A 21,742-nucleotide genomic window follows, 5' to 3' on the forward strand; every position below is an offset into this window, starting at 1 on the left:
ATTCACCCCATCCTCAACAAAACATATACGAAATGCAATTTTGAAGAATAGATGGAGAAAGATATAAATATTGTGGGACAGTTATGGTCATTTATATTGGTATTTGTATGCTGATTCAAGAGTCTTTTCAACACCAAATTAGAAAGGGCTGGTCTTTTAGCCACCTTGCCCAGTTCCCACGCCCTCCATTTATCATTGCCCACATGGACCCTTGCATAGAAACAAGATTGCCTACATAATGACATTGACAAATGAAAGACTGGTTAGACAACTTCAAGTAAGTCATGACATGAAAAGGGAGAATAAGTTTTTGTAATGTCTTCATTCCCATAAATATCCCCAGCTTTCATGGAAATGCTCTATAAAAACAATTTATACATTTCAAGGTCACGGTGCAGGAAAAAACAGAGTTCAACTTCTTTCCTCTTCAGATCATTTATTCTTGCATTTATTTCTTCTTGGTATGAACACTTCAAAACAAAACGACAATTTCCTTGTTTCTGATCTCTACAGGAATAAATGGATTTCACTGCCAATATCAACTCCATTCTAGTTTGAGACTTAGTCAGGAGAACAGGGACGTATCCATCAACACCAAGCTCTAGATCAAATTTCAAAGAAAATAAAAATCAACCTGTACATAGAGAAGGCAAACCTTTATTTTTCAATCAAAACTGGCAGAGGCCCTTTTAGGCAGAAATGTGTCCTTCATTTTGCATTATTTGAGAATTGAAATGCATTGCTTTTTTTGAGAACTTGAACCCAATGTATTACTTTTCCTGAATGTGTAGGACTTATAAATAGTTTTCCTGCATAATTTTTTAATGATTCAGTTTAGGGAAATAGAGATCAAGAAACAACATATAAATAATTTGTCATGAGCATATCATCCATCCTTCTGAAAAGTCATAATTCCAATTTTTAACTTTATTTTTTATAGAACTTATTTCTATTTCATATTGATGAATATAGTGGGTGAGGAAAGCAAAAAATTTGAATTTAAATAGTCAAGATGATTTAAAGAGTAAAACACTGAATATTACTTCATCTAGACATTCTGTATTTCACCATTTTCATGGTTGTTTATTGTCAAATACCATATGTATCTGAGCACCTTGTATATATTTCCTGAGCTTTTTAAATGACTTTTTATAATATTAAACTTACTGTTGGATAATAAACATAAGGACATCATTATACTGTAGCTATGTTTAATAGTAATGTAAATATACGATGATGAAACTAAATAGTGAAGTGTAACTTTCTGCCGACATTATTCAAATTATTCACAAGATGATGAAAGAATGGAAAACACCGATTACTGAGAGGATTATTAATTAGCATGGGGAAAACTTAGGAAGTTTGAACTTCTATGTTGTTGATTTGGTTTGGCTATCTTCACAACATGCAATGTTAACCCATTTTTCATTTATTTATTGATTTGAACTTCAGAAAGTTGAAAGAAAAGGTTTTTCCAACCTCTCAAATTTCACTTCTGCCCATTATTTAAAATCATTCCACAAGGCAATCTCTTTTCATATATATGAAAAATCAACGCTGTTGCAAAGGACAGCGTGTTTTCCCAAAGTTAGCTTTGGACATGTAAAGACAAATACAGTGCCACTAGATAACTTGAAGAACTCAGGGAACAATTTAGAAGAACTGAAATTTGAAATCTGTAATTGTTTCCATGATGACTAAGATGCAAAATGGCTTCTTCAGTTTATAAATAATGCAGTGACTCTAGAACCAAATATCTGGCACTAAGTTTATGATAACTGTGTTCTTTGGAAATCATTGCATGGATCGTTGTTATTGCCAAAGAATCTCTGTGTACATTTCAATATTGCAAAATCATGCCACAAAGGGCAATTTTAAATAGTTTTAATATAAATACATAGCACCAAGCATAATAAACACTCCAAAATGTTTACTGAATAATTGCCACCTGTGCAGCTTAGAAAATATATGCATGCAGGACGCCTGGGTGGCACAGTCAGTTAAACATCTGACACTTGGTTTTGGCTCAGGTCATCATATCAGGGTCATGAGATCAAACCCCTCATCGGGCTCCACGCTCAGCTAGGAGTCTACTTCAGATTCTCTCTCCCTCTCCCTCTGCCCCTCCCACTCATGCTCTCTCTCTCTCTTTCAAATAAATAAATCTTTAAAAAAGGAAAGAAAATATATGCCTGCATTATATTTGTTTTAACCTAATTATGTAAGTATATTTATATTTTTATGTATTTAAATGCAAAAAAATCACTTTTAATGGCTTACTTGTTTACAGTAATATTCAGGAGAGAAAGTTTAGGCTGAAAAAGTGAAGGATAGATATTTTCTGAAAAGATATTTTTCTGTTACATTTCCAGTATAATAAAAATATTATATCTATTACTTCTAATATGGAAAATATGATGGGTAGTATCTAAAGAGTCATTGTACTAAGTGTTTCATACGCATTATGAATTGTTTAATCCTCCGAAGAGTTCTATAAGGTCGAAATCCCTTTGCTCCAATTTTTCCAAAAAACCATCAAGGCCAGCTGCTGCATGACCTTGTACAACAGTAGTGAGAGGGCCAGGGTTTAAATTCAGGTCTGTCTCGATTACTAAGCTGGTGCCCTTAATCATCCTCCTCTTTTCTCCTGGAACTGCAAATGATACAACTTTGGGGTGTTTTATGTTTACACACAGATTTGTAAGCAATGTCGAAAAATTACGAGATGAAAAATGATAAAAGAAAACCACAGACTTTGTGAATGCTAGGTTTTGTCAACGACTGCTATTTACGCGAGTTTTGGGGATAAATAAGACAGTAAAGTCTAATATTTTCCTCCCTGCAGCTTTGTAATAAAATAGTGTTTCTGGTGAGTTTTGTGGGCAATCGTGGCACTTTCACCCGAGGCTACCGAGCAGTCATCCTGGATATGGCCTTTCTCTACCACGTGGCCTACGTCCTGGTTTGCATGCTGGGCCTCTTTGTCCATGAATTCTTCTATAGCTTCCTGGTGAGTACTTCTCCATGTGGACAATCACTGCTGGAAAAAATGACACAATGGTGCTGCTTCTTATGCTTCTTCCTTTGATTTTTTTTTTTTTTAAGCAGGGCCTGACATTTAGGACAAATTATGTTATTTTTAGAATTTCCTAGGAAAATCAGGAATTAGTATTATTTTTCCTCTCTTCCTCTGAGAACCCACATAGGTGGTGGAACTCTTTATTTCCTCCCTGAGAAGTCACCAACGACCCGACCTCTTGACCCGGGCTTCATATAGCAGCTGCTTTTTGGTTTCAGCCAAATCCTTCCTTCCCCTTACATTTAGAGGTTCTCCAACAGAGTGTAGGAGAAAAAAAAAGTGGGGATATGTTTTCTTAGCCCTGGAATCGTTGTACTTTATTCACAACAACAAATATTACTGTAACTCTAGAATGGCATATAAGTAAAATGAGTAAACTGCCAACCTCGCAAAAATACTGAGTTGTTTGAAATCTTAGTTTCAGATTTAATGTGTCATTGTTTTTAAGCTTATCTACATGTGTCTAATTCATTAAGCGGGCTTTCACATTTCTTCTAGATTTTTTCTTCAGGTTATCAGTTTTACTTCCTACATATAGACTGTTCTATAGCCATCAACTAGGAGGAAGGGAGGCAATATAAATTCATGATAATGTTTGAAACCCAAAGCACTACCAGGTTAGCATCATGATGCCATGGGAGCAATTTATTTATATCTCCAACCCATGGTTGACATGCAGTGGAGACCACCACCCAATAAAATAATTCCTGAAACCTCAGTTGAAGATCTAAAAACATTATGCTGACCCTGTCTGCTTCTCTCACAAGGGACAAATCCGTCACCTGCCGCTTTCCTGTTACCTATCTAGCAAACCCAGGTAGGAAGACTGAAAAGAGGCAGATTTTCCATTTACTTGTCAAGCATTTGAAAGAGCCCCCAGGAAGCGTAGATTTGTCCCTTTTACTTTGATACAAAATTATCTTCTAGGTAGTTAAGTTAGATGATCCAACAATCAAAAATAGAGTTTTTACTGTTCCAGGGATCCAGATGAATTCCCTTTCTGCTCTAATTTACCACAAAAAAATCCATTTTAAAAAACATGCCCATGATATATGAAGTCCCATTACACCCAGCACTTTGACCTGACTTGTGACATGTAATATTCTGTAACATCTATAAAATGCATAGAGATAGTATGATAGACTCATACTATCAAGATTCATTAGAGAGATAATATGAAAAACATATGAAATGGTGTATTAAATCTTTCTGTTTTCCAAGGAAAGGCAATTGACAAAATAAAGGTGTATTTGAACCATTACATGAGCTATTGATAATAATGTTACTTTTAATTTATGTTACTTAACCTAATTTTCTAGTTGTATTTTCCTCTTGTCTTTTATTGTTCTAATCTTACAATAGTGATGCTAATCTGTTTTCACTGGGTTGTTGGTGAAAAGGATATTGTCCATTTTGATGTTTATAGAGTATTAGGAGGAAATTATAATGGACATAATGCCAACATGGCATTTAAGCATATTTTAAAAATATGTTTTATATTTAAAAAATACATGAATATGTATTTCTAGTTATATCCACAAATACCAATCCTTTATCCAAAATAATAAAAACCACACTCTAGATTTTCCTTTCAGAAATAAGTAGAACCATTAACCTGTCCAGTGTCTTACACCTTTTTTGCCTCCTCAAGATTCTGATTCCAGGGCTATGGAATGGGGTCCAGAAATAAGCATTTTTAGCAAGCATCCCACGGGGCTCCTGAATGCTATAAACTTTTAGAAACCATTCAGAAGTGACCTAGAGCCCATTTCCAGACCTTTTCTTTAAGTCACTGTTGAGTTAAAGTAAAGGAAAATCCCCTTTATGTCAACCAAAGTTGTTAAGTAAGCTGAATGAGTCAGTGTGATAATTTGGAAGTTGGATTTGCATTAATTAATTTGTCTCTCCTGAGAAATATTGACTTTGTTTCTAGAAGTTGTTTCTCCCTCCAGAAGATAAGTACTTAGCAAAATAGTTAAACATATTCTTTTGCATATGATCATGATAAAATAGCAGTTTCCTAGGGTGAGCAAACAAGGTAATATCTTTATGGTAATTATTGGCAAGACTGAAATTAAATTGGAAAGTAACTCAGTCCTCAGAAAAACAGGACAAGCCCTGGTGTTTCTGCAGGAGCTCGTGACACTGGTAATGCCTCGTTTCAACCAGTGCAGAAATTTTAATCACTTCCCACAGATAGTAGGAGACAAACCTTAATTATTCCAACTTTTAAAATACTGTTCATTTCCAAACAGATATTTGTGCCTTTTTAAGTGAATATTCACTTACTGCTTTTAACTAGCCTTTGATAATATAACATGTACTTCCTAACGTATAATTTCAACTTAATAATATAGCAATAAATAAAATTGTTCTTGGTGTTGACTCCAGAGAGCAAACACATACCTAGGTTCTAGACTAGTGCAGAGACTTTCTGCTACTAAACACAAAATGGGTAATAACCCATTAGAGGAAGTGAAAATTTTTTTAAAAATTGTGTTTTATATTTTTGCTTATACTTCTGTTTCCAAAATTACATACTAAAGTAATAGGTTTTGCCCTCATTATACTCCTTTAGTAAAGAGAGGTGCTTCTATTTCTCAAATATTTTTTTAATTTTCCATCTTTTCTATTGCAGCAGGCTCATAAAATTGTTCTAGTAATTTCACCCCTAATTCCTTGATTAAGCAATAACGCCTAATGATTCTGTCAATTAGCCATCACTTAGGTAAACATAATTCTGCATTTTCACTTTAGCCATCTTACGTATTTCAGAAGCAACTGCAGAATATCAGTGAAGATAAAAATAAGGAATAAGTAGCTAAGTTGGTTAAGTATAGTATTATAATTTTTTTAAATTCAAATTTGAAGCTGTGCTATTTCTGTATCTTACAAAATTGAAATTATGTTGGTTATGAAACCAACAGATGCACATTATATGCTGTGTTAGAGTTATCTTTATTGAAAAACAGTTTATTAATACGTTCCAACTGTAGAAGACACATGTATTTTGGCGTATTTTTAAGGTATCAGTTAGGTTGTTATTTTTTTCACAGGTAAACTAAAATGGCTTGCATCTGTATTTGTAATTACCTTTTATGTTTATTCAGCTTTTGCGTCACTGCATTTTTTTCCTTGTTTTATTTTTGTAGCTTTTTGATTTGGTGTACAGAGAAGAGACTCTGCTTAATGTCATAAAGAGTGTCACACGGAATGGCCGCTCCATTATTCTAACTGCAGTTCTGGCTCTCATCCTTGTCTACCTGTTTTCCATTATTGGGTTCCTTTTTCTGAAGGATGACTTCACAATGGAGGTGGATAGGCTGAAAAACAGAACTCCTATTACAGGTATTGCTACTACCACTGCATGAGCTTTCTCTGATGGCAGATACAACTTGTACACAGCTTAAGAGAATTACAGATAAACACTAATGGAGGAAATGTTTTCTTTCATTCCTTTGAAAACATGTTCTTATTCACTGAGAGCTCATGAATGTGAAATACTCTTCAGCTATCAGCTGTCAATGGGTATAGGAACATCTTGATATAAGAAACATCATCTGGGCTCTGTCTCAGTAAGGATTTTCAACAATGTTGATTGTATTCCAGTCAACAACTTCAGTGTAGGATAATGGCTTTGGGATTCTCTTCTTCTTTTCCCTGTCTCCCCCAAGAACAACATCTAGCATCATTCACAACCATTATTCCATATATGTTTGCTCACAGTACATCATACTTACCATGCTTAAAGAATTGAAAATGGTAAATGTTTTGATTTAGAAACCATCAGGTAGTAAGAAATCGGGTATAGCAAAAATGCTCAGAATACTGTCATTAAGGAGCTCAATTCATCAGTATGTGTTGTCACAATGTACGATATTTATTTCTGTTGTCTCACTGGTTAGGCATCACCCATTTACACTTCCTGTGATTCTTGTGGTGTGAGGGCTTAATCTTTCCATCTTACTTTGAATTTTTATTTATCAGCCTTTCTAATGGTTTCTTCTTCCCCCATGCCTACCTTTTGTCATTCGGGTTAAATTTCTTCATTACTCTTTTTCCAAAGCAGGATACAAATCATAGTTCTGCACTTTGCTGTTTGTTTCTCTGGATGATTCTGTAGCCTATGAGTTGTAGAGAATAGAAACCACAAAATTACTTTCCCCTCAAGCCATTACATCTAAAGGTATGATTTAATTAGTGGTGATTTATAAACAGTAGTCTTTCTTGCCTTTAAAAAACATTTCTTGATTATTAAATTGATGACATATGGTAGTATCTTTCTTAGGATATGGGGTAATTAAATGGCATTTAGATCTATCATTAAGTCTAAGTGATCAAAGCACAGAATAGAAATGTCATCTACGTAGATTCAGTTGTTAAACTTGAGACTGAATTTCATAGGTATTAGTCTTTATTCAGAGGCATGTGAAATATTTTGTTACTGCCTTTCCTGTTCTCCCTTAAATGTTACTTTTTCCGGAGTTTTACAGGTGTAAATATTTGGAGGAAATATTTGGAGGAAAAGCTCCTATCCATAAATAGCCCCCCCAAACTCAACTTTCACAAATTATCTGTGAATCATAAACTATCTGTTCTCAAAAATCTTCAAGTTTTAATTATTTATTATTTACTAGCATGATCACATTGAGTTATTCAATACAGGGTGAGTCTGAAGCTGAAGCGTCATGATTCCTGAATCCAAATGTGTACAATAGTTATTGTTTTATGAATCTAGTAGTACTTTTGTGTTATTTAAAAAGGAAGTTAGTGTCATTATGAATATATTTTCCTTAGAAATACAAAAATATCTTCTCTCTTTTTTCTTACAAAATAGGCAACATTAGACCTAGAATGTCAAGATCTTTATCAAAAATATGCATATTTATATAAAAAACTGCTAAATAAGAGAAAGCATTCGTAAATACTATTAAAATCTAGTATATGAGAACAGCTAACAAAGTTAAACTCTTGGATTCTTCATAGATTGCGAATTTTTGTTGCATCGGCTGAGAATGAATGTGATATCGTGCCCTGGGAAAAGCACCCCTACTTTCATAATATTTTTAATTTAATTTGTAATGCCATCTAGTATGTCTATTGATAAATAGCATAAAGTTTATTTTTTCAAGTATTGAATGCTATTGACTCCCAAAGTGGAGTGAAATTATCGAGGATAGCAAGTGACGTCCTAGGTAGCAAGTGACGTCTAGGGAGTGCAGAAGGACGCAGTTGCTCAGGGAGTAGGAAGTAGTCATCAGGAAGCCAAGGGATGGGAGCCCAGAGGGGAGGCTGAGCGTTCTAGAGGTAAATCACAGAACATCACAGGTGCCTATGAAAGTGGAGGATGGATAATCTGCAAATGGCATCAGGAATTGAGGAAAATGTAGATCCTACCTCTGGGACCAGTGGAACTGGGCTTGATAGAGGAAGCAGCCGCCGCTTGACCATGTTGAGGGGAGTCGTGTCTTAGAAAAGCCCAGGGAGTTGGAGGGCAGTTTCCGTTGACAAGCGGAGGTCACAGTGTCTCTCACATGTGTCCCTTCTTCCCCATTCTCAGTGCCACCCTCCAGTTTCCCATCCTCGTTTCTGCTCTCCCAGAGGACTGCGGGAACATCCCATGCAGCTTCCCCACCTTCAGCCTGTTCTGCCTGCCCGATTCATTCATTCTAACCACCTCTCTGATTGGGTCTCTCATTGATTCAAGAACTTTGCTGGGATCTGCCCCGACTGTGAGATGCTTGGTTTAAAACATCAGCCTGGGAGCTCAGGTCACTCTGCTCCCACGTCTGTGCCTTTGCTAGCCTCTGTGACTTTTGTCAGACAAACTGCACCTGGGATTGCGACCTTCTTCCCCTCCCCCGCCAACCCGGCTCATCTTTCTGTGTGTAAATCCCATGTCTCCTTTAGGTTGATCCTTCTCCAAAAAGCCTTGTATTGTTTTCTTTCTAAAATTCACTTCTCTGTCCTAATGCACTATATTACATTAACTGTGCTCAATTCCTCCCCTCAAGTATCATCCCGTCTCTGCCCCTTGGTATTCCCTATTTGTTAGGTCTGCAAGGCCTCCACTCCATGTCCTCAGAGCCTCTCATGAAGTCAGGAAATATGAAGTAAGGGAATGGCCACCAGGACACACTCAGAAACCCCATCTCTCTCTCTCTCTCTCTCTCCCTCACCACCAGAAACCCACTCCAACACCAAATGATGTAACCACTCTTTCCCCCAAGTTTGGCCCAGTGTGGGGGCAAGGAGTGATGGAGGCAAATGTGTGGCCTCCCTTCCCTGAGTGGACTCGGTCTTTCTCAGCTCCAGTGCTGGTGCTGCAGGCAGCCCGGTCCTGGTTGCCTGGTCCTTCGCCCGATCACACGTCCTGACTCTAGGTCCCTTTTGCCACGTCTGCCTTCATCTCATCAAAGAATCAGGGTAACCTTGGTGTGGTTACTTGCACTTGAATATTTCAACCCTTTGTATATAAAAATGAACTTGCTCCTGTCCCCCGTCTTATGGACTTTCCTTGATGACTCTGTTTGAAATGTTGGTTTGAGAGGTACAAATGTCTTTACTTTCTATTTGTTACTAACAACCACAACAAAATGTTTTAAGTTCTTCTCACCCAGATAGGAAAGTTACTATCTTCTGGTCCATTCTGGCCAGGGAAATAGGTGGTGCACTAGCAAGCAGGTGGATCTTTGGGAACTAAGGAAGAAAAGAAAGATCCTGAGTAGGATCTGACAGAAGATTCTTGCATTTTAAACCCTGTTCCCCTACTTCACTGTTAGAACTGCCATGACCTACAAGTCTCCACTTGCTATAGGGACTGACCAGTGGCTTGGAGCTCGGGAAACACCAACTGCTTTGGGGAGGTGTGTTCCTGGCATCCCGGGTCTGAACTCTGAATGCACTTGGCCATCCAAGTGCTGTTACACATGGTGGTTAAGGTCTACATTATTATTAATACAAGTATAAAAGGCTTCTAGTGGATTGGCTTGTGAACCTATTCTCTAGTTATAAAATTGCTTCCATATACAAAACTGCGTTCAGAGTTCCAAACCAACTTACTAAAAAAGACTTCAGGAGCACAGCTACATCGGAGTAGTAGTGCCTTTTGTTTACATGTCTTTGTAACCATATGTTCATTTCTTGTCATTTGCAAATTTGTCTCTATACCATATTCTAATTTGTGTGTTCCAGGTAGTAATGAATTTCCTACTATGACTTTAACTTCAACAATGGAAACATGTAAAAAGGACAACTGCTCACCCACAATACCTGCTTCGAATACAGGTCTGTAAAAAGGGCCCCAGAACAGTACAAACCTGATATTTTGCAGTTATGTTTCTTTGGAAAATGTTATTACCGCTAAGGGAGTGGCTCTAAGGATTTCGTGGTGGGTTGAAATAGAATCATGGAGGGTAAAAGAACCCAAAAGTTTCAAACTAGAGAAAGGATTCCCATATCTGTCATTTTGTATCCCCCACCCCATTCTTTATATTATTTCTATTCATGAGAATTAATCAGATTTACCCTGTGGGACAGCTGCTAAAAATACTGTTACCGTATTGCAAACCCATGCCACACGGAGACCCTTTTATTTATATGGCCTATCACAAAGTATCAGGAAATGCACAGGCTTAGAACTCAAAAGGCTTGGTATAATCCTGGGCTTCCCACTTTCTAGCTCTCTGTCTTAGATATGTTATGCAAATTTCCTGGACCTTGTTCAAGATGGTTTGCCCAGAGAGGGAGGGAGGGAGGGAGCAGACAGAGAAACAGAGAGAATATGATACTTTCCCTGTTTCCAAAGGAGCAAATGGAACCATGCTCATAAAAAGAATTTTTTAAACTCTAAATTGTTCTCAATGGTTTGGAAACTATGGCATATGTGAAATTTAATGAACTGTAGAAGGAATTAGTGATCTCTTTCCAGCGGCAGCAATGATGTAGGGAGTATAGATCTTTAAATATTTCAGGAGTTTTATATATTAGAAAGGAGTGGATTTAGTCTGTGTTACATCTAGGAAGGGCACAATTGGACTCGGGGAAGATGAGCGATGGAAGAGTTAATAAGCCCAGTGTAAGGATGGGGTCCCCCACTGCCATCTGGGAGCACATCCGTCTGATCATAATGAAAGGGGCGTCTTGCCCAAGCTTCCTTTTTTCTTGAGATGTTGGATTGTTGCATGAAGAAAAATGGATCGTGCCTTCTACAAACAAAATCTTTCCTGCTTTATGGCCTAAAGGGAGAAATATATACATGTGCATTCCATCCCAATGCCCCAGCAGCTCTATGAACTGTGAGCAGCTGCCTCCAAGACTTCTTTCCTCTCCTAAGGCCTGGCTAGCCAGTCAAGGCTTCCAAACAACAACCCAGCTCATTCCTTGCTTGTGGAGCTTTACTGTGCTCTGCAATTTCTAAAATCCTGTTACATGCATCCTCCGCTTTAAACACCTCCAATTTCCTCGGCCTTCCTCACACAGTCTAGCAGTGACTCTTGATGTCACACTCCAGGGCAAGGAACTGAGTGATGCTATCATATTCTGGGTAGTGGAATTTACCCTTGACCCATATTTGGCTGACTTGACTAAAATGCCATTCTTCACTGGTTCAGCTGTCAAGCCATAAATGCCTATCCTGTACTCATGTAATTGGGAGTTTGGGATTTCAAGCACAAAACGATGCATTTATTTTTATATATTTCTGCCAACCTAGACTCCAAGGCCATCCCAGTTTGTCCCAGGAATAGATGAGGAGCTTTTTGGACTAGATGATCTCTAGGTTTCAAGTCCCTCTCCATTCTCATGTGTCATGGGGCTCATGGTATCTTTATGGATCCTGATTCTATGAAGCAATATGTTTACTCTCTCTTGTGTCATCCTCAAGCTGATAAGCTACAGAACAGGGACAGGCGAACGACGGCCCGTAGGGAAATGTGACTTGCCACCTGTTTTTGCACAGCCCTCAGGGTAAGACTAGATGTAACCTTTTTAAAAAGTATTCTCTTCAAAGAACACGATGCAATGGAGACTTTATGTCACCCACAAAGCCTAAAACATTTCCCATCTGGCTCTTCAGAAAAAAAAAATTGCCAACCTCTGTTGTGGAAGATTTTCACTGAAGGTGCTAGAAATGTTGCATGGGACAGTGCTAAGGACAAATTCTTGAGCATGCTACTAGAAATATGCTTTCAGACCGACATAGTCATGTTCTATGCAATTCTTCAGCCACACAGAACTCTGTCTTAAATAAATCATCAGTTAACCCATGTTTCTCCATCTTAAAAAAAAAAAAAAAAATCATGAGACTCCTCAGAGCCTCCTTGCCAAAGCCCAGATACACAATGTCTGTCACATCCCCAGTTTGAGGTTAGTGTGAACCGTACTGGCTCCTCTTGATCCCACCTTCTTCCCACACTATCCTTTTAATGATCCATTTGGGTGTGTTATCTTGGGGACCAGCATCAAGCTCATTTGTCAGCGGCTTGCAGAATCTGTTACAATCTCAAATTCAGGTCTACAAATGCTCCTCTCCTCTTATTATTCATATTTAAAAAAAATATCACAGCAAAAACTTGGGTATAGTTTAAGTAGCTGGGTAAAATTAAATAGCTCTTAGGATCTTTTGGCTGTCTTGAACTTCAATTTTTTGTCTCCAGTACTTGTTACTTTCTTTTCAATTGGACACGCTTTCTCCTTAACAGAGTGTGGAAAATAATAGGTTAAAAAATGTACTTTCTCATTAGCACAAATATTCTAACAACATGGTCCCAAGGATATTGTAACTGTATTCCTGCCTTGCTCTCCTATCTGTGAATATTACCTTAAAATTATTTCCTTTGTTTTAAAGCAAATATACTATAACTATAGTTTGATTTTGAGAAAGGAATATTACTTTGCCAGTGAACCAACAACAAAGCCAGTGTTCCTCCTGCCAGAGACTGTAAAGATGGCTGGCCCAGGGGCCCGCACAGCAGATGCACTAGTGATGCTCATCCACAGCATGGGAGCCGGAAGCTCCTAAGACGCAGTGAGGTCACGGCCAGAGCCTCCTCTCCTGGAGTGAGATCTTCCCAGCTATACATGGTGTATGCATAGCCCAGGATGTGGCTGCCCAGCTCTGTGCAATCATGGAAATCTTAGGCTTGATAATCAGCCAGACATTCTATTGTAATTGTTTTATGTGCTATTACTAATTATGACAGTTTGATCTTAACATTTAAAAAAATGAAGTGAATATTTTTGTAAAACAGGCAATTCATTAAGTCAGCTCAGCACAAATCCTTGATGATGATGATGAGGGTGATGGTGATGATATTATCATAAAACCTTTATTCATTCATCCATTCCTCCAGCAAAATTTGTTCAGCCTGATCTATTGGCCAGCCCCCATGCTGGTTGTTCAGGACATAGTATTGAGTAGACAAACATGATCCTAGCCCTGATGGAACTTTATAGAATAGTAAGGGAGGGGGAGGCATAAAAAGTTATAAAATATGGTGAGTACTACCAGCAGTGCCATGATCGATAATCACAAGAGAGCTTGGCTGTAGGTAGAGCAAACAGAAAGGCCCTTCTGAGGAGGGATTATTTAAACTGAGACTTGGAGCATGAGAAGGAGTCAGTCACACCATTCCAGGCACAGGGACTAGCATGGGCGAGGGCCCTGAGGCATGTCAAGGATAGATAGATACTACTAATTATCCTCACATTATGGGTAAAAACACCGAAGGACACAAACTTTAAGTAAGATCACATAGCTAGTAGACTATTTTAGATCTCTGATGCCAAGGTCTGTCTTCTAGTCTTCTAAGTCTTATTGTCCTCTAGTTAAAGGATTAATCTCTGTACATTTTTTTCTTCCCTAACCAAAAATTGGATTGTTAAAATTCTGCCTATCATATTGCCTTTCAACTAGAATGCTTGGATAACTTTTCTTTATGCATGCTATCTTCTAAAGGCAATACTTTGACATAAATATTCTCAATTATGTATGTCTCAACAGGAATTGATCCCTCCCACCCCCCCACCCCCACCCCCCCTGCCCCATTCTCCCATCTCAAGACATTTGATCATGCCTGGAGATATTTTTGGTTGTCACAACTCCAGGAGGAATGCTTCTGGCATCTAGTGACTAGAGGCCAGGGGTGCTGCCAAGCACCCTCCAAAGCACAAGACAGCCCCCCTCAACAAAGAACCCTCCAGCCCAAAATGTCAGTAGTGTTGAGGCTGAGAAACTGTTCCATCACGAGGACTGTTTGGAGACTGGTTTATAACTCTGAATACAAACTCATAAAAGGCTTCTCATAAAATCCTCTACAACCTATTTCTCACCTAATATATTACATAAGGAACAGAACTTCCCTTTTCTCTATGGGCAGATGGGGACAATTCTTGCAGGCTTATTACCCCTGGAGCAACGTCTCCATGATTTTTAGGCTCCGCCCGAGCTGGGCGTAGGGAGAGGCAGGTACGATTTTGCAGGAAAGCTCCCAGAGAAGGAAGAAGAGGATAATGGAGGAATGTCAATGCTGGAGGTGTGTGGCAGGGACACTGTTGGGGGCCAGAACTGTTGGCAGTGGCTTCCCACCACCTGGGGTCATTCCTAAATCAGTGTTTGAAACTACAAGGATGCCTGTTATTAATGTACCTACTCTTTCCTCTGTGCCCTTTTTTTGCGTTTGATACAGTAAGTGATAAAATTCATCTGACTGAAAATTCCACAGATTTGATCTTCTAGCCCTTGCCCCCTTTAAACCTTGGCCACACGTATTTAATCGCAAAGGTAGAGGAAAAGCTTGCCCCTGGTGTTTGTTGTGCAGCATGGAATGCTTAGATTTAAAAATAACTTTTCCATGTCTAAGACCAGAATTAAATTTTAATTTGCAAACCCTAGTGTGCATTTGTGATGGCCTTGGTTTGTTACCTTGTGGACAGCAGGTCCACATTACAAAGGCCCAGACCCACACACAGGAGCAGAATAACAAGCCTCGTAGTGATTGGGGAGCCCAGCGCCTGGTTCCCCAGGAAGCTCCAGCAGATGCAGGTAGGGTCATTGTCCCAGCAGGTGCACATTCACATGGTAACGGGCAACCAACTGTGGCCGGAGAAAAAAAAATAAAGAGAACTTTTATTTCATTTGCTGCAGACCTACCTGACTTCTTAGACAAATATAATCACTTAGCAAAGAAAAACCAAAAAAAAAAAAAAATTTAAAAACCGTCTTTCTAGAAAAGTGAGGCCTTTTTTGGGCAATTTACAAAATATCGTTACAATTATTTTCTAAGTAAGGGTCATTTGAATGTACAGAAAAGGGAGGAAGTTCACAGATGTCACACATGTATGAGCCATTCAGATTTAATACGTTTTGGTATTTTACTTTAATAAAACAGCCTGATGAATAGCTGAAACTGATCAGCCTTGGGGCCACTCTGTGTTTTGGCTTCCCACGGGGTGCCCCGCATCTTAAATTTCTCTTTCTAGTTAACATTTTTAAAAAAGAATTTCCATAATGAATCGATTAGAATTAAAGTTTAAAACAAACAAGATGTTTTCAATTGCACTTGGACTTTCAGCTATATCTCAGTGGCAATCGGTTGTTTCTAAGAAATCATAAAAAAAAATGGGTACTTTAATTATTAAAGCAGAAAAATAGCATTATTAAATACTCTTATTCAAGCATGTCCAATATTCAAAAAAACATAGGCCAACACCTCAGATCAGAGCCAAGAGAATATATTCTTATTCCTTTCTTTGTACAGAACACTTTAATTTCTGTTATGACTTAAGAAAAGATACTTTATTTTACTAATGCTCAATTGAAAATGAAGATAATTTCGTCTCATCTCGTTCAAGTATAAAGTTGGTTATGTTAAAACTATAACTTTGCATAAGATTTTATAGCCATCTATCGGTAATAATGATAATTATGACACCTAGATTTGTTACCCCCTATGTGCCAAGTGATGTTCTAAGTTCCTTACATGTATATATATATTTAGTTTTTTTAAATGTGTCCACATTACACATCTATTTCCACTAATTCTTTCCTTTCGCCTGTACGCAAGCATGCACTCTCACTTCTTCTTTTTAAAGATTTATTTAGAGGGAGAGAGAATCTCAAGCAGATTCTCTGCTGAGGGCGGAGCCTGCCGGCAGGGCTCAGATCTCACAACCCTGAGATCATGACCTGAGCAGAAACCAAGAGTCTTCCGCTCAAACCAACTGAGCCACCAGACACCCCTCTCTCACTCCTTTTATAACCACCTGATTTCATCATTACTCCCTTGCCATTGTTAGCTAGCCCATTGTTCGTTCTTGTACCTGGAACTGCCTTGCTGCCTCAGTTTGAACCTTCCTCTGCACTCTTGTTACCTGCCCACACGAATCCATCTCCTTTTCAGGACCAGGGTTTCCGATAAAACAACTGGCCTGCACTTTCTCCTTCGATTTCTGCATCAACCATCTTCTGTTTCACTATTTGCTGTCTTCCTGTCATCTCCTGATGACCTGAATGTTCAATCCAGAGACCTTTTCTTGCTTCTCATTGCTTTTGACTCTTCCCATAATTTTTACATTTTTTGGTGTCTTCTCCATCTTTACATTATTTTCTTCCTGAATTTTGGATCACAGTACTCTCCCAGCTCTCTTGTGCTCTCTAGCTTTGAAAAATGCCTTCTCATCTTCTCATCCTACAATCATCTGAAATTCTTGCCTTGCCTTCATCATAACACCTTGCATTCAGCTCCTCCTTCTCAGTTGTCCATTTCTGTGGCCTAATGGGACTGCCCATTCCCAAGTCAGCTCTGGCCGGAAGCTCCAGCGGGATGTGTAACCCTGCCTTCCCCCTCGGGCCTAGGGTCATGCCAGCCCCTGTTCATCCATCCTTTCCATTCTCATGGCCATGACTCCTGGTTGAGGCTTGTCACACATTATGCCTCTTAAGCAGTCTTTCTATCTCCAGTCATTCTCTCCTCTTCAATTCGCCTACTGTATCACCACTAGATCACTTGTCAGAAATCACTGCTTTGAATATTTCCCCCTTACCCCCAACTTGAGATTTTCATGATGCTCCATTGCCTGCCAAATAAACCCCAAACTCTCAGAGAGCTCCCAGTTTATCTCCCCAGCTTTATCTTCCATTCCTCTACATGCTGGCTTATTTGATGTTCATCATATAAGAAAGAGTTTCCTACCTCCTGCGCTCTCTGGCCATACCATGGGAATGCCTCTCTGCTACTGTTTTAATCCCTTGACTATTTTTGAGGCAAACTCAGAGTCTACGTTAATTAGAGGGACTCCCCACTCATTATCCCTAGTATTAAATGCTCTCTATTCTGATCTCTTTGCACCACTTCTGTGGCTGTAATCACATGTTAACTTGTCTTGTTATTTAAGTAAATGTTTTATCTCATACTATTTCATTAGCTAGATGATAAACCACCTTGCCCCTGTTTAAAGTTCTCCAGCGGCTCCCCTGGCTTTCAAGATAAAGTTTAAACTCTTTAGCTAGGCGTATGAGTCTCTCCATAGTGAACAGGTCCCTTCCTGTTTCTCTTCTCACACTTGTCTGCATGCACCAAAGGCCCAGTCATTCCAGTGCACCTGCAGTTCCTCAAACGCTCATCCTCTTTTCTCTGCCTAGAATGTCTTACTTTGCTGATATTACTGGCCAGGCATGTGTCTCTTTCAATATTCAACTCAGGTGCCACCTTCTTCAAGATGCTATCCCTGATGCCTCCTGCCCCCGTGAGATGCACACTAACCTGTCTGCACGGTATCCTGGGATAGGACATTGCCTTTGTTCATCTGCTGACCCACCTTTCCTAGGAAACCATAAATCTCCTAGGGGCTGCCACACTTTCCTCTTTCCACCTGTCTACCTAGCACCTGGCCCAGGGTCTGTGGAGACAGTGAACTGAAGCAGGTTTGGCATGGGGAAGGCCTGCTGGTTATGTAGGTAGGTCTCCACAAGGTGGCATTTACTTAGGTGAATCTACTATGACCCAGGGCCTGGCTTTTAGCCTGCAGGCAAGGGAACTTGGCTTAACATATTGTGATTAAATCCATCTCACAAAGATAGAGGCTTGTTAACCAAACTCATGGAGGCTCCTGTATAAAACTAACACGCCGACGCACCAATTCTTACGGAGTGGGTTGACTGGACTGTTGCTATCATTGACCTGGCCTGGGCATTCTCCCCCTGCGTACATGCTATACAGAAAGTCAATACTCTCATTTTATGTATTTGCAGCCAATCTATTTTATTTCACAATGGCTAATCACATGAATTGTGTGTGGATTTTACTAGCTCACCTGTTAACGAATGAACAGCCTCATTTTTAAATTCTTAGGAAGAGGGCGCCTGGGTGGCTCAGTTGGTTAAGCGACTGCCTTCGGCTCAGGTCATGATCCTGGAGTCCCGGGATCGAGTCCCACATTGGGCTCCCTGCTCAGCAGGGGGTCTGCTTCTCCCTCTGCCCTCTTCCCTCTCGTGCTCTCTGTCTCTCATTCTCTCTCTCTCAAATAAATAAATAAAATCTTAAAAAAAAAAAAATTCTTAGGAAGAGATGGGAGCACTTTCGTGTGGCTTCTATGGACTGACTAACCTGGCACTTTGTTAAGTCTTCAGTATATATTTATGTCACATGACCAGGTAGTTGCTGATTGACTATATGAAGATCCTGCCACTAAATATAAGATTGCTTTGACTGAACATCTAACCATGGCAAAGTAGCATATAGACATATTCCATATGACCTCATTACTGGAAAACCACATCCCTCTATAAAAATTCCTTTAATTCCCTTACCCATTTCTAACTAGTTTTCTTCACGTTCTTCCTGGCCATCACGTTAGAACCCACCTTCAGGTGTCGGGGGCCTAACTAGCATGTTTTGCAGACAGAGCTTTCTCTGCCTGCCTTATCTCCTCCCCACAAGCCTCACCTCTTCCCTATTTCTCCTTCCTCCAAAGGCAGCTTTATTTCTTCTGCTTTCTAAATCAGAATGTGCCTTGAGGCTCACCTCGAAGGTAAGTGGTCCGGCACAGACCTGGCTGTTAGCTTTGATGCTGCAACATCATGCCTACCCATCTCTGACTTCCGCCCTCCTCTTGGGGTATATATTTATGTTTTAAAAAGAAACCGCTCTGAGTAAAGGGAAAATATCAGGATCCTCCCATCTATAGATGTGAAGTTAAAATAAAGTCAGTTCACAAGAGGAAAATCAGCCTTTTTGTAACAAAGTACCAAACAGGCTATTGGTCATGGATCATGTAGACAAAATTAGACTGTTTCTTTTTCTTTTTTCCCCTTTGGTTGTTTTTACATTTGTGCCTGTGGCTACACAATTCCAAAATTCGACACCACTATGGTTCTTTAGCCTTGTAACAAGAAAAACACATTTCTGCTCACTTATCAATTTTAGGAAATCCGATTCTTTTTTTTTTTAAGATTTTATTTATTTATTTATTTTAGAGAGAGAAAGTGTGTGCAAAGTGGGGGAGGAGCGGGGGGGGAGTGGGGGGGAAACATCTCAGGCAGACTCCACACTGAATGCAGAGTCGGACATGGGGCTCGATCTCATGACCCTGAGATTGCGACCTGAGCCGAAACCAAGAGTTGGACGCTTAACCGACTGAGCCACCCAGGCGCCCCAGAAATCCTGATTCTAATACAGTATGAACTTTTCACTATTTTAAATGACTGGGAAATTATTACCAAGTTTACCTTTAAACCAAATTAAGACCAGGAATTTTTTTTGTCACATTTTATCTTTTCTGTCTCCTCGTTTCTCCCTAAATATTTTCACATAAGTACATCCACATAAAATAAATTGTTCACATAAATATATTGTGCTTCTTGTCCATAGCTCAATGCTCATCATTAAAAGAGCTTAGATGCTTAACTAAATTAATGAAAGAATATCTGCCCTAATTCTTAAGCACCTACCATGTGTATTCTAATCCCTGTTCAGTGTTTTACATATCCCAAATATAATCTTCTGAAGGGTTTCATCCTTAATCAGACATCCCCATTTTACAGATGAGGATAGTGAGGTCAAGTGACTGCCCAAGTCTCAGTACTGGGACAGAGTAGAGTTCGGAGCCATGCGCACCTGGCTTCCTTGTGCACTCTTTTTCCTGCAATATCTTTGCTTCCTGGGTGAGTGGACTGTCTTCCTGAGGTCTTACCACAACCTCCCCGCACCACAACAGTGCACCAGGCAGATGAGCTTTCCTTATGTTGTCCTTTCCATTCTGCCATTTGTCACTCTTGGAAGAAAACAAATATTTCAGAATACTATTGTGTGGCCTTCTCAGCCTGTATCAGTCATGGGCTACTACAAGTCAAATACGTGCTATTTGCTTCAAAAAATTGTTTCATGGCACAGTTGTGAAGGAATGGCTATTTGGAAGTAGACAATAGCATATCTAAAACATGAGTTTGCTGCCTGGTTTAACTTGTGTGTTTTCATAGCTGATGAAGAGTATGAGGATGGAATTGAAAGGACATGTGATACTCTCCTTATGTGCATCGTCACCGTCCTGAACCAGGGCCTCCGGAATGGCGGCGGTGTGGGAGACGTTCTCAGAAGGCCATCGAAAGATGTAAGCTGGAGAATAAAATATTTTTTTAAGAAGAACATAAGCATTTTTTAAAATTTTCTTAACAGCATCTACAACACAATTTTTGTCTTCAAGATGCTATATTGTGTCATTTGCTTTAAACGTATGTATAATGGTGGCCATTAAAACCAATTAATTGTATATTAGAGCTACACAGAAATAGCTAACGTCCTAAAAAAATATATGTCTGTTAGTAGGGTTATGAAAAGTTTCCAAGTTTGAACTGTGTATTGTATTACAACCATGAGATCATGACTACAAACTTGGTAGAGGAGTTAATGGTTGCATAAATAACAGAAACTAGGCTGCCTCTTGTCCATTAGGCTTCTCAGACATGAAGATGTACTCTTTGCCTCTGAATAGTAATAGCGGCCATTATTTATCCATGATGAATATAAAATTTGAACAAATTCTAAAATGATTTCATATATTAAAATGGCAAGGCTAAAAAATTTCTCATTAGCTGCAAAAGCTCGAGCACCAGGCTGAAGGCTTGAGAAATCTGAGTTCTGCAATAAGCCAGCTGTGGCGTATTGTCAGTTCATCTGATGGTTCCTCATCTATGAAATGGCTGGATTGCAGCATCTCTAATGTGTGCTTTAATACTGCCCATCAGGTAGAAGTAAGCTGGAGCTGTCTGTACTTGACCCTATAAGGCCAAGAACAAAACCTACTCTGGAAATTGATTAGGCATTAGGTCCTTCTCAGCTCCCTAATTGCTGACCTTGGGAATTGCTACTTGTCTACCTTTCGTGCAGCTTCTGGGATGGGATCCCAATGTGCCAAAATGCATTTAGCAGAATGATACAGTACAGTGGTTTTTAATAAAAGGTACGTTCCCCATTGATGGGAGGGCATAAGTCCTGGAGAATGGAAGGGGCTCTGAGAACAGATGTGAGGTTTATCTCACAACACTTAAAGGAAAGAAAATGAAGACAGAAAGTGGGTCTTATTTTTTCCAACTTGGAGCACTATTTATACTCATTCAGCAAACCTTTATTAAATATATTCTCTGTGCTAGACTGTATGTCAAATCAA

At 39.2% G+C, this 21,742-nt stretch overlaps 1 protein-coding gene and 1 long non-coding RNA gene across 7 annotated transcripts in view; one reads left to right on the forward strand and one right to left on the reverse strand.

The window, feature by feature from the left end:
- The window catches only part of ITPR2 (inositol 1,4,5-trisphosphate receptor type 2), a 496,243-nt gene that overhangs the window by 415,711 nt on the left and 58,790 nt on the right, over positions 1-21,742 (forward strand). For all 6 annotated transcript variants that reach the window (XR_010411569.1, XR_010411571.1, XR_010411570.1 and 3 more), the window contains 4 exons: positions 2,846-3,010; positions 6,232-6,427; positions 10,274-10,366; positions 20,556-20,686. Coding sequence is in view for 3 of the 6 variants with exons in the window: in XM_064591479.1 (XP_064447549.1) it covers positions 2,846-3,010; positions 6,232-6,427; positions 10,274-10,366; positions 20,556-20,686 (585 nt within the window). In the remaining 3 variants the exon portion in view is untranslated. The remainder of the gene's footprint in view (positions 1-2,845; positions 3,011-6,231; positions 6,428-10,273; positions 10,367-20,555; positions 20,687-21,742) is intronic.
- Positions 7,128-15,258, reverse strand: LOC135364451 (uncharacterized). The gene is made up of 3 exons (XR_010411572.1): positions 15,003-15,258; positions 9,696-9,778; positions 7,128-7,203 (listed from the first exon to the last, which is right to left on the reverse strand). It is a non-coding gene; the product is annotated as an uncharacterized LOC135364451 (long non-coding RNA).

This window comes from Mirounga angustirostris, unplaced genomic scaffold (assembly GCF_029215605.1).
Source record: "Mirounga angustirostris isolate CCGP_5_RB_7025 unplaced genomic scaffold, mMirAng1.0.hap1 SCAF_5, whole genome shotgun sequence".
NCBI classification, from domain to species: domain Eukaryota; kingdom Metazoa; phylum Chordata; class Mammalia; order Carnivora; family Phocidae; genus Mirounga; species Mirounga angustirostris.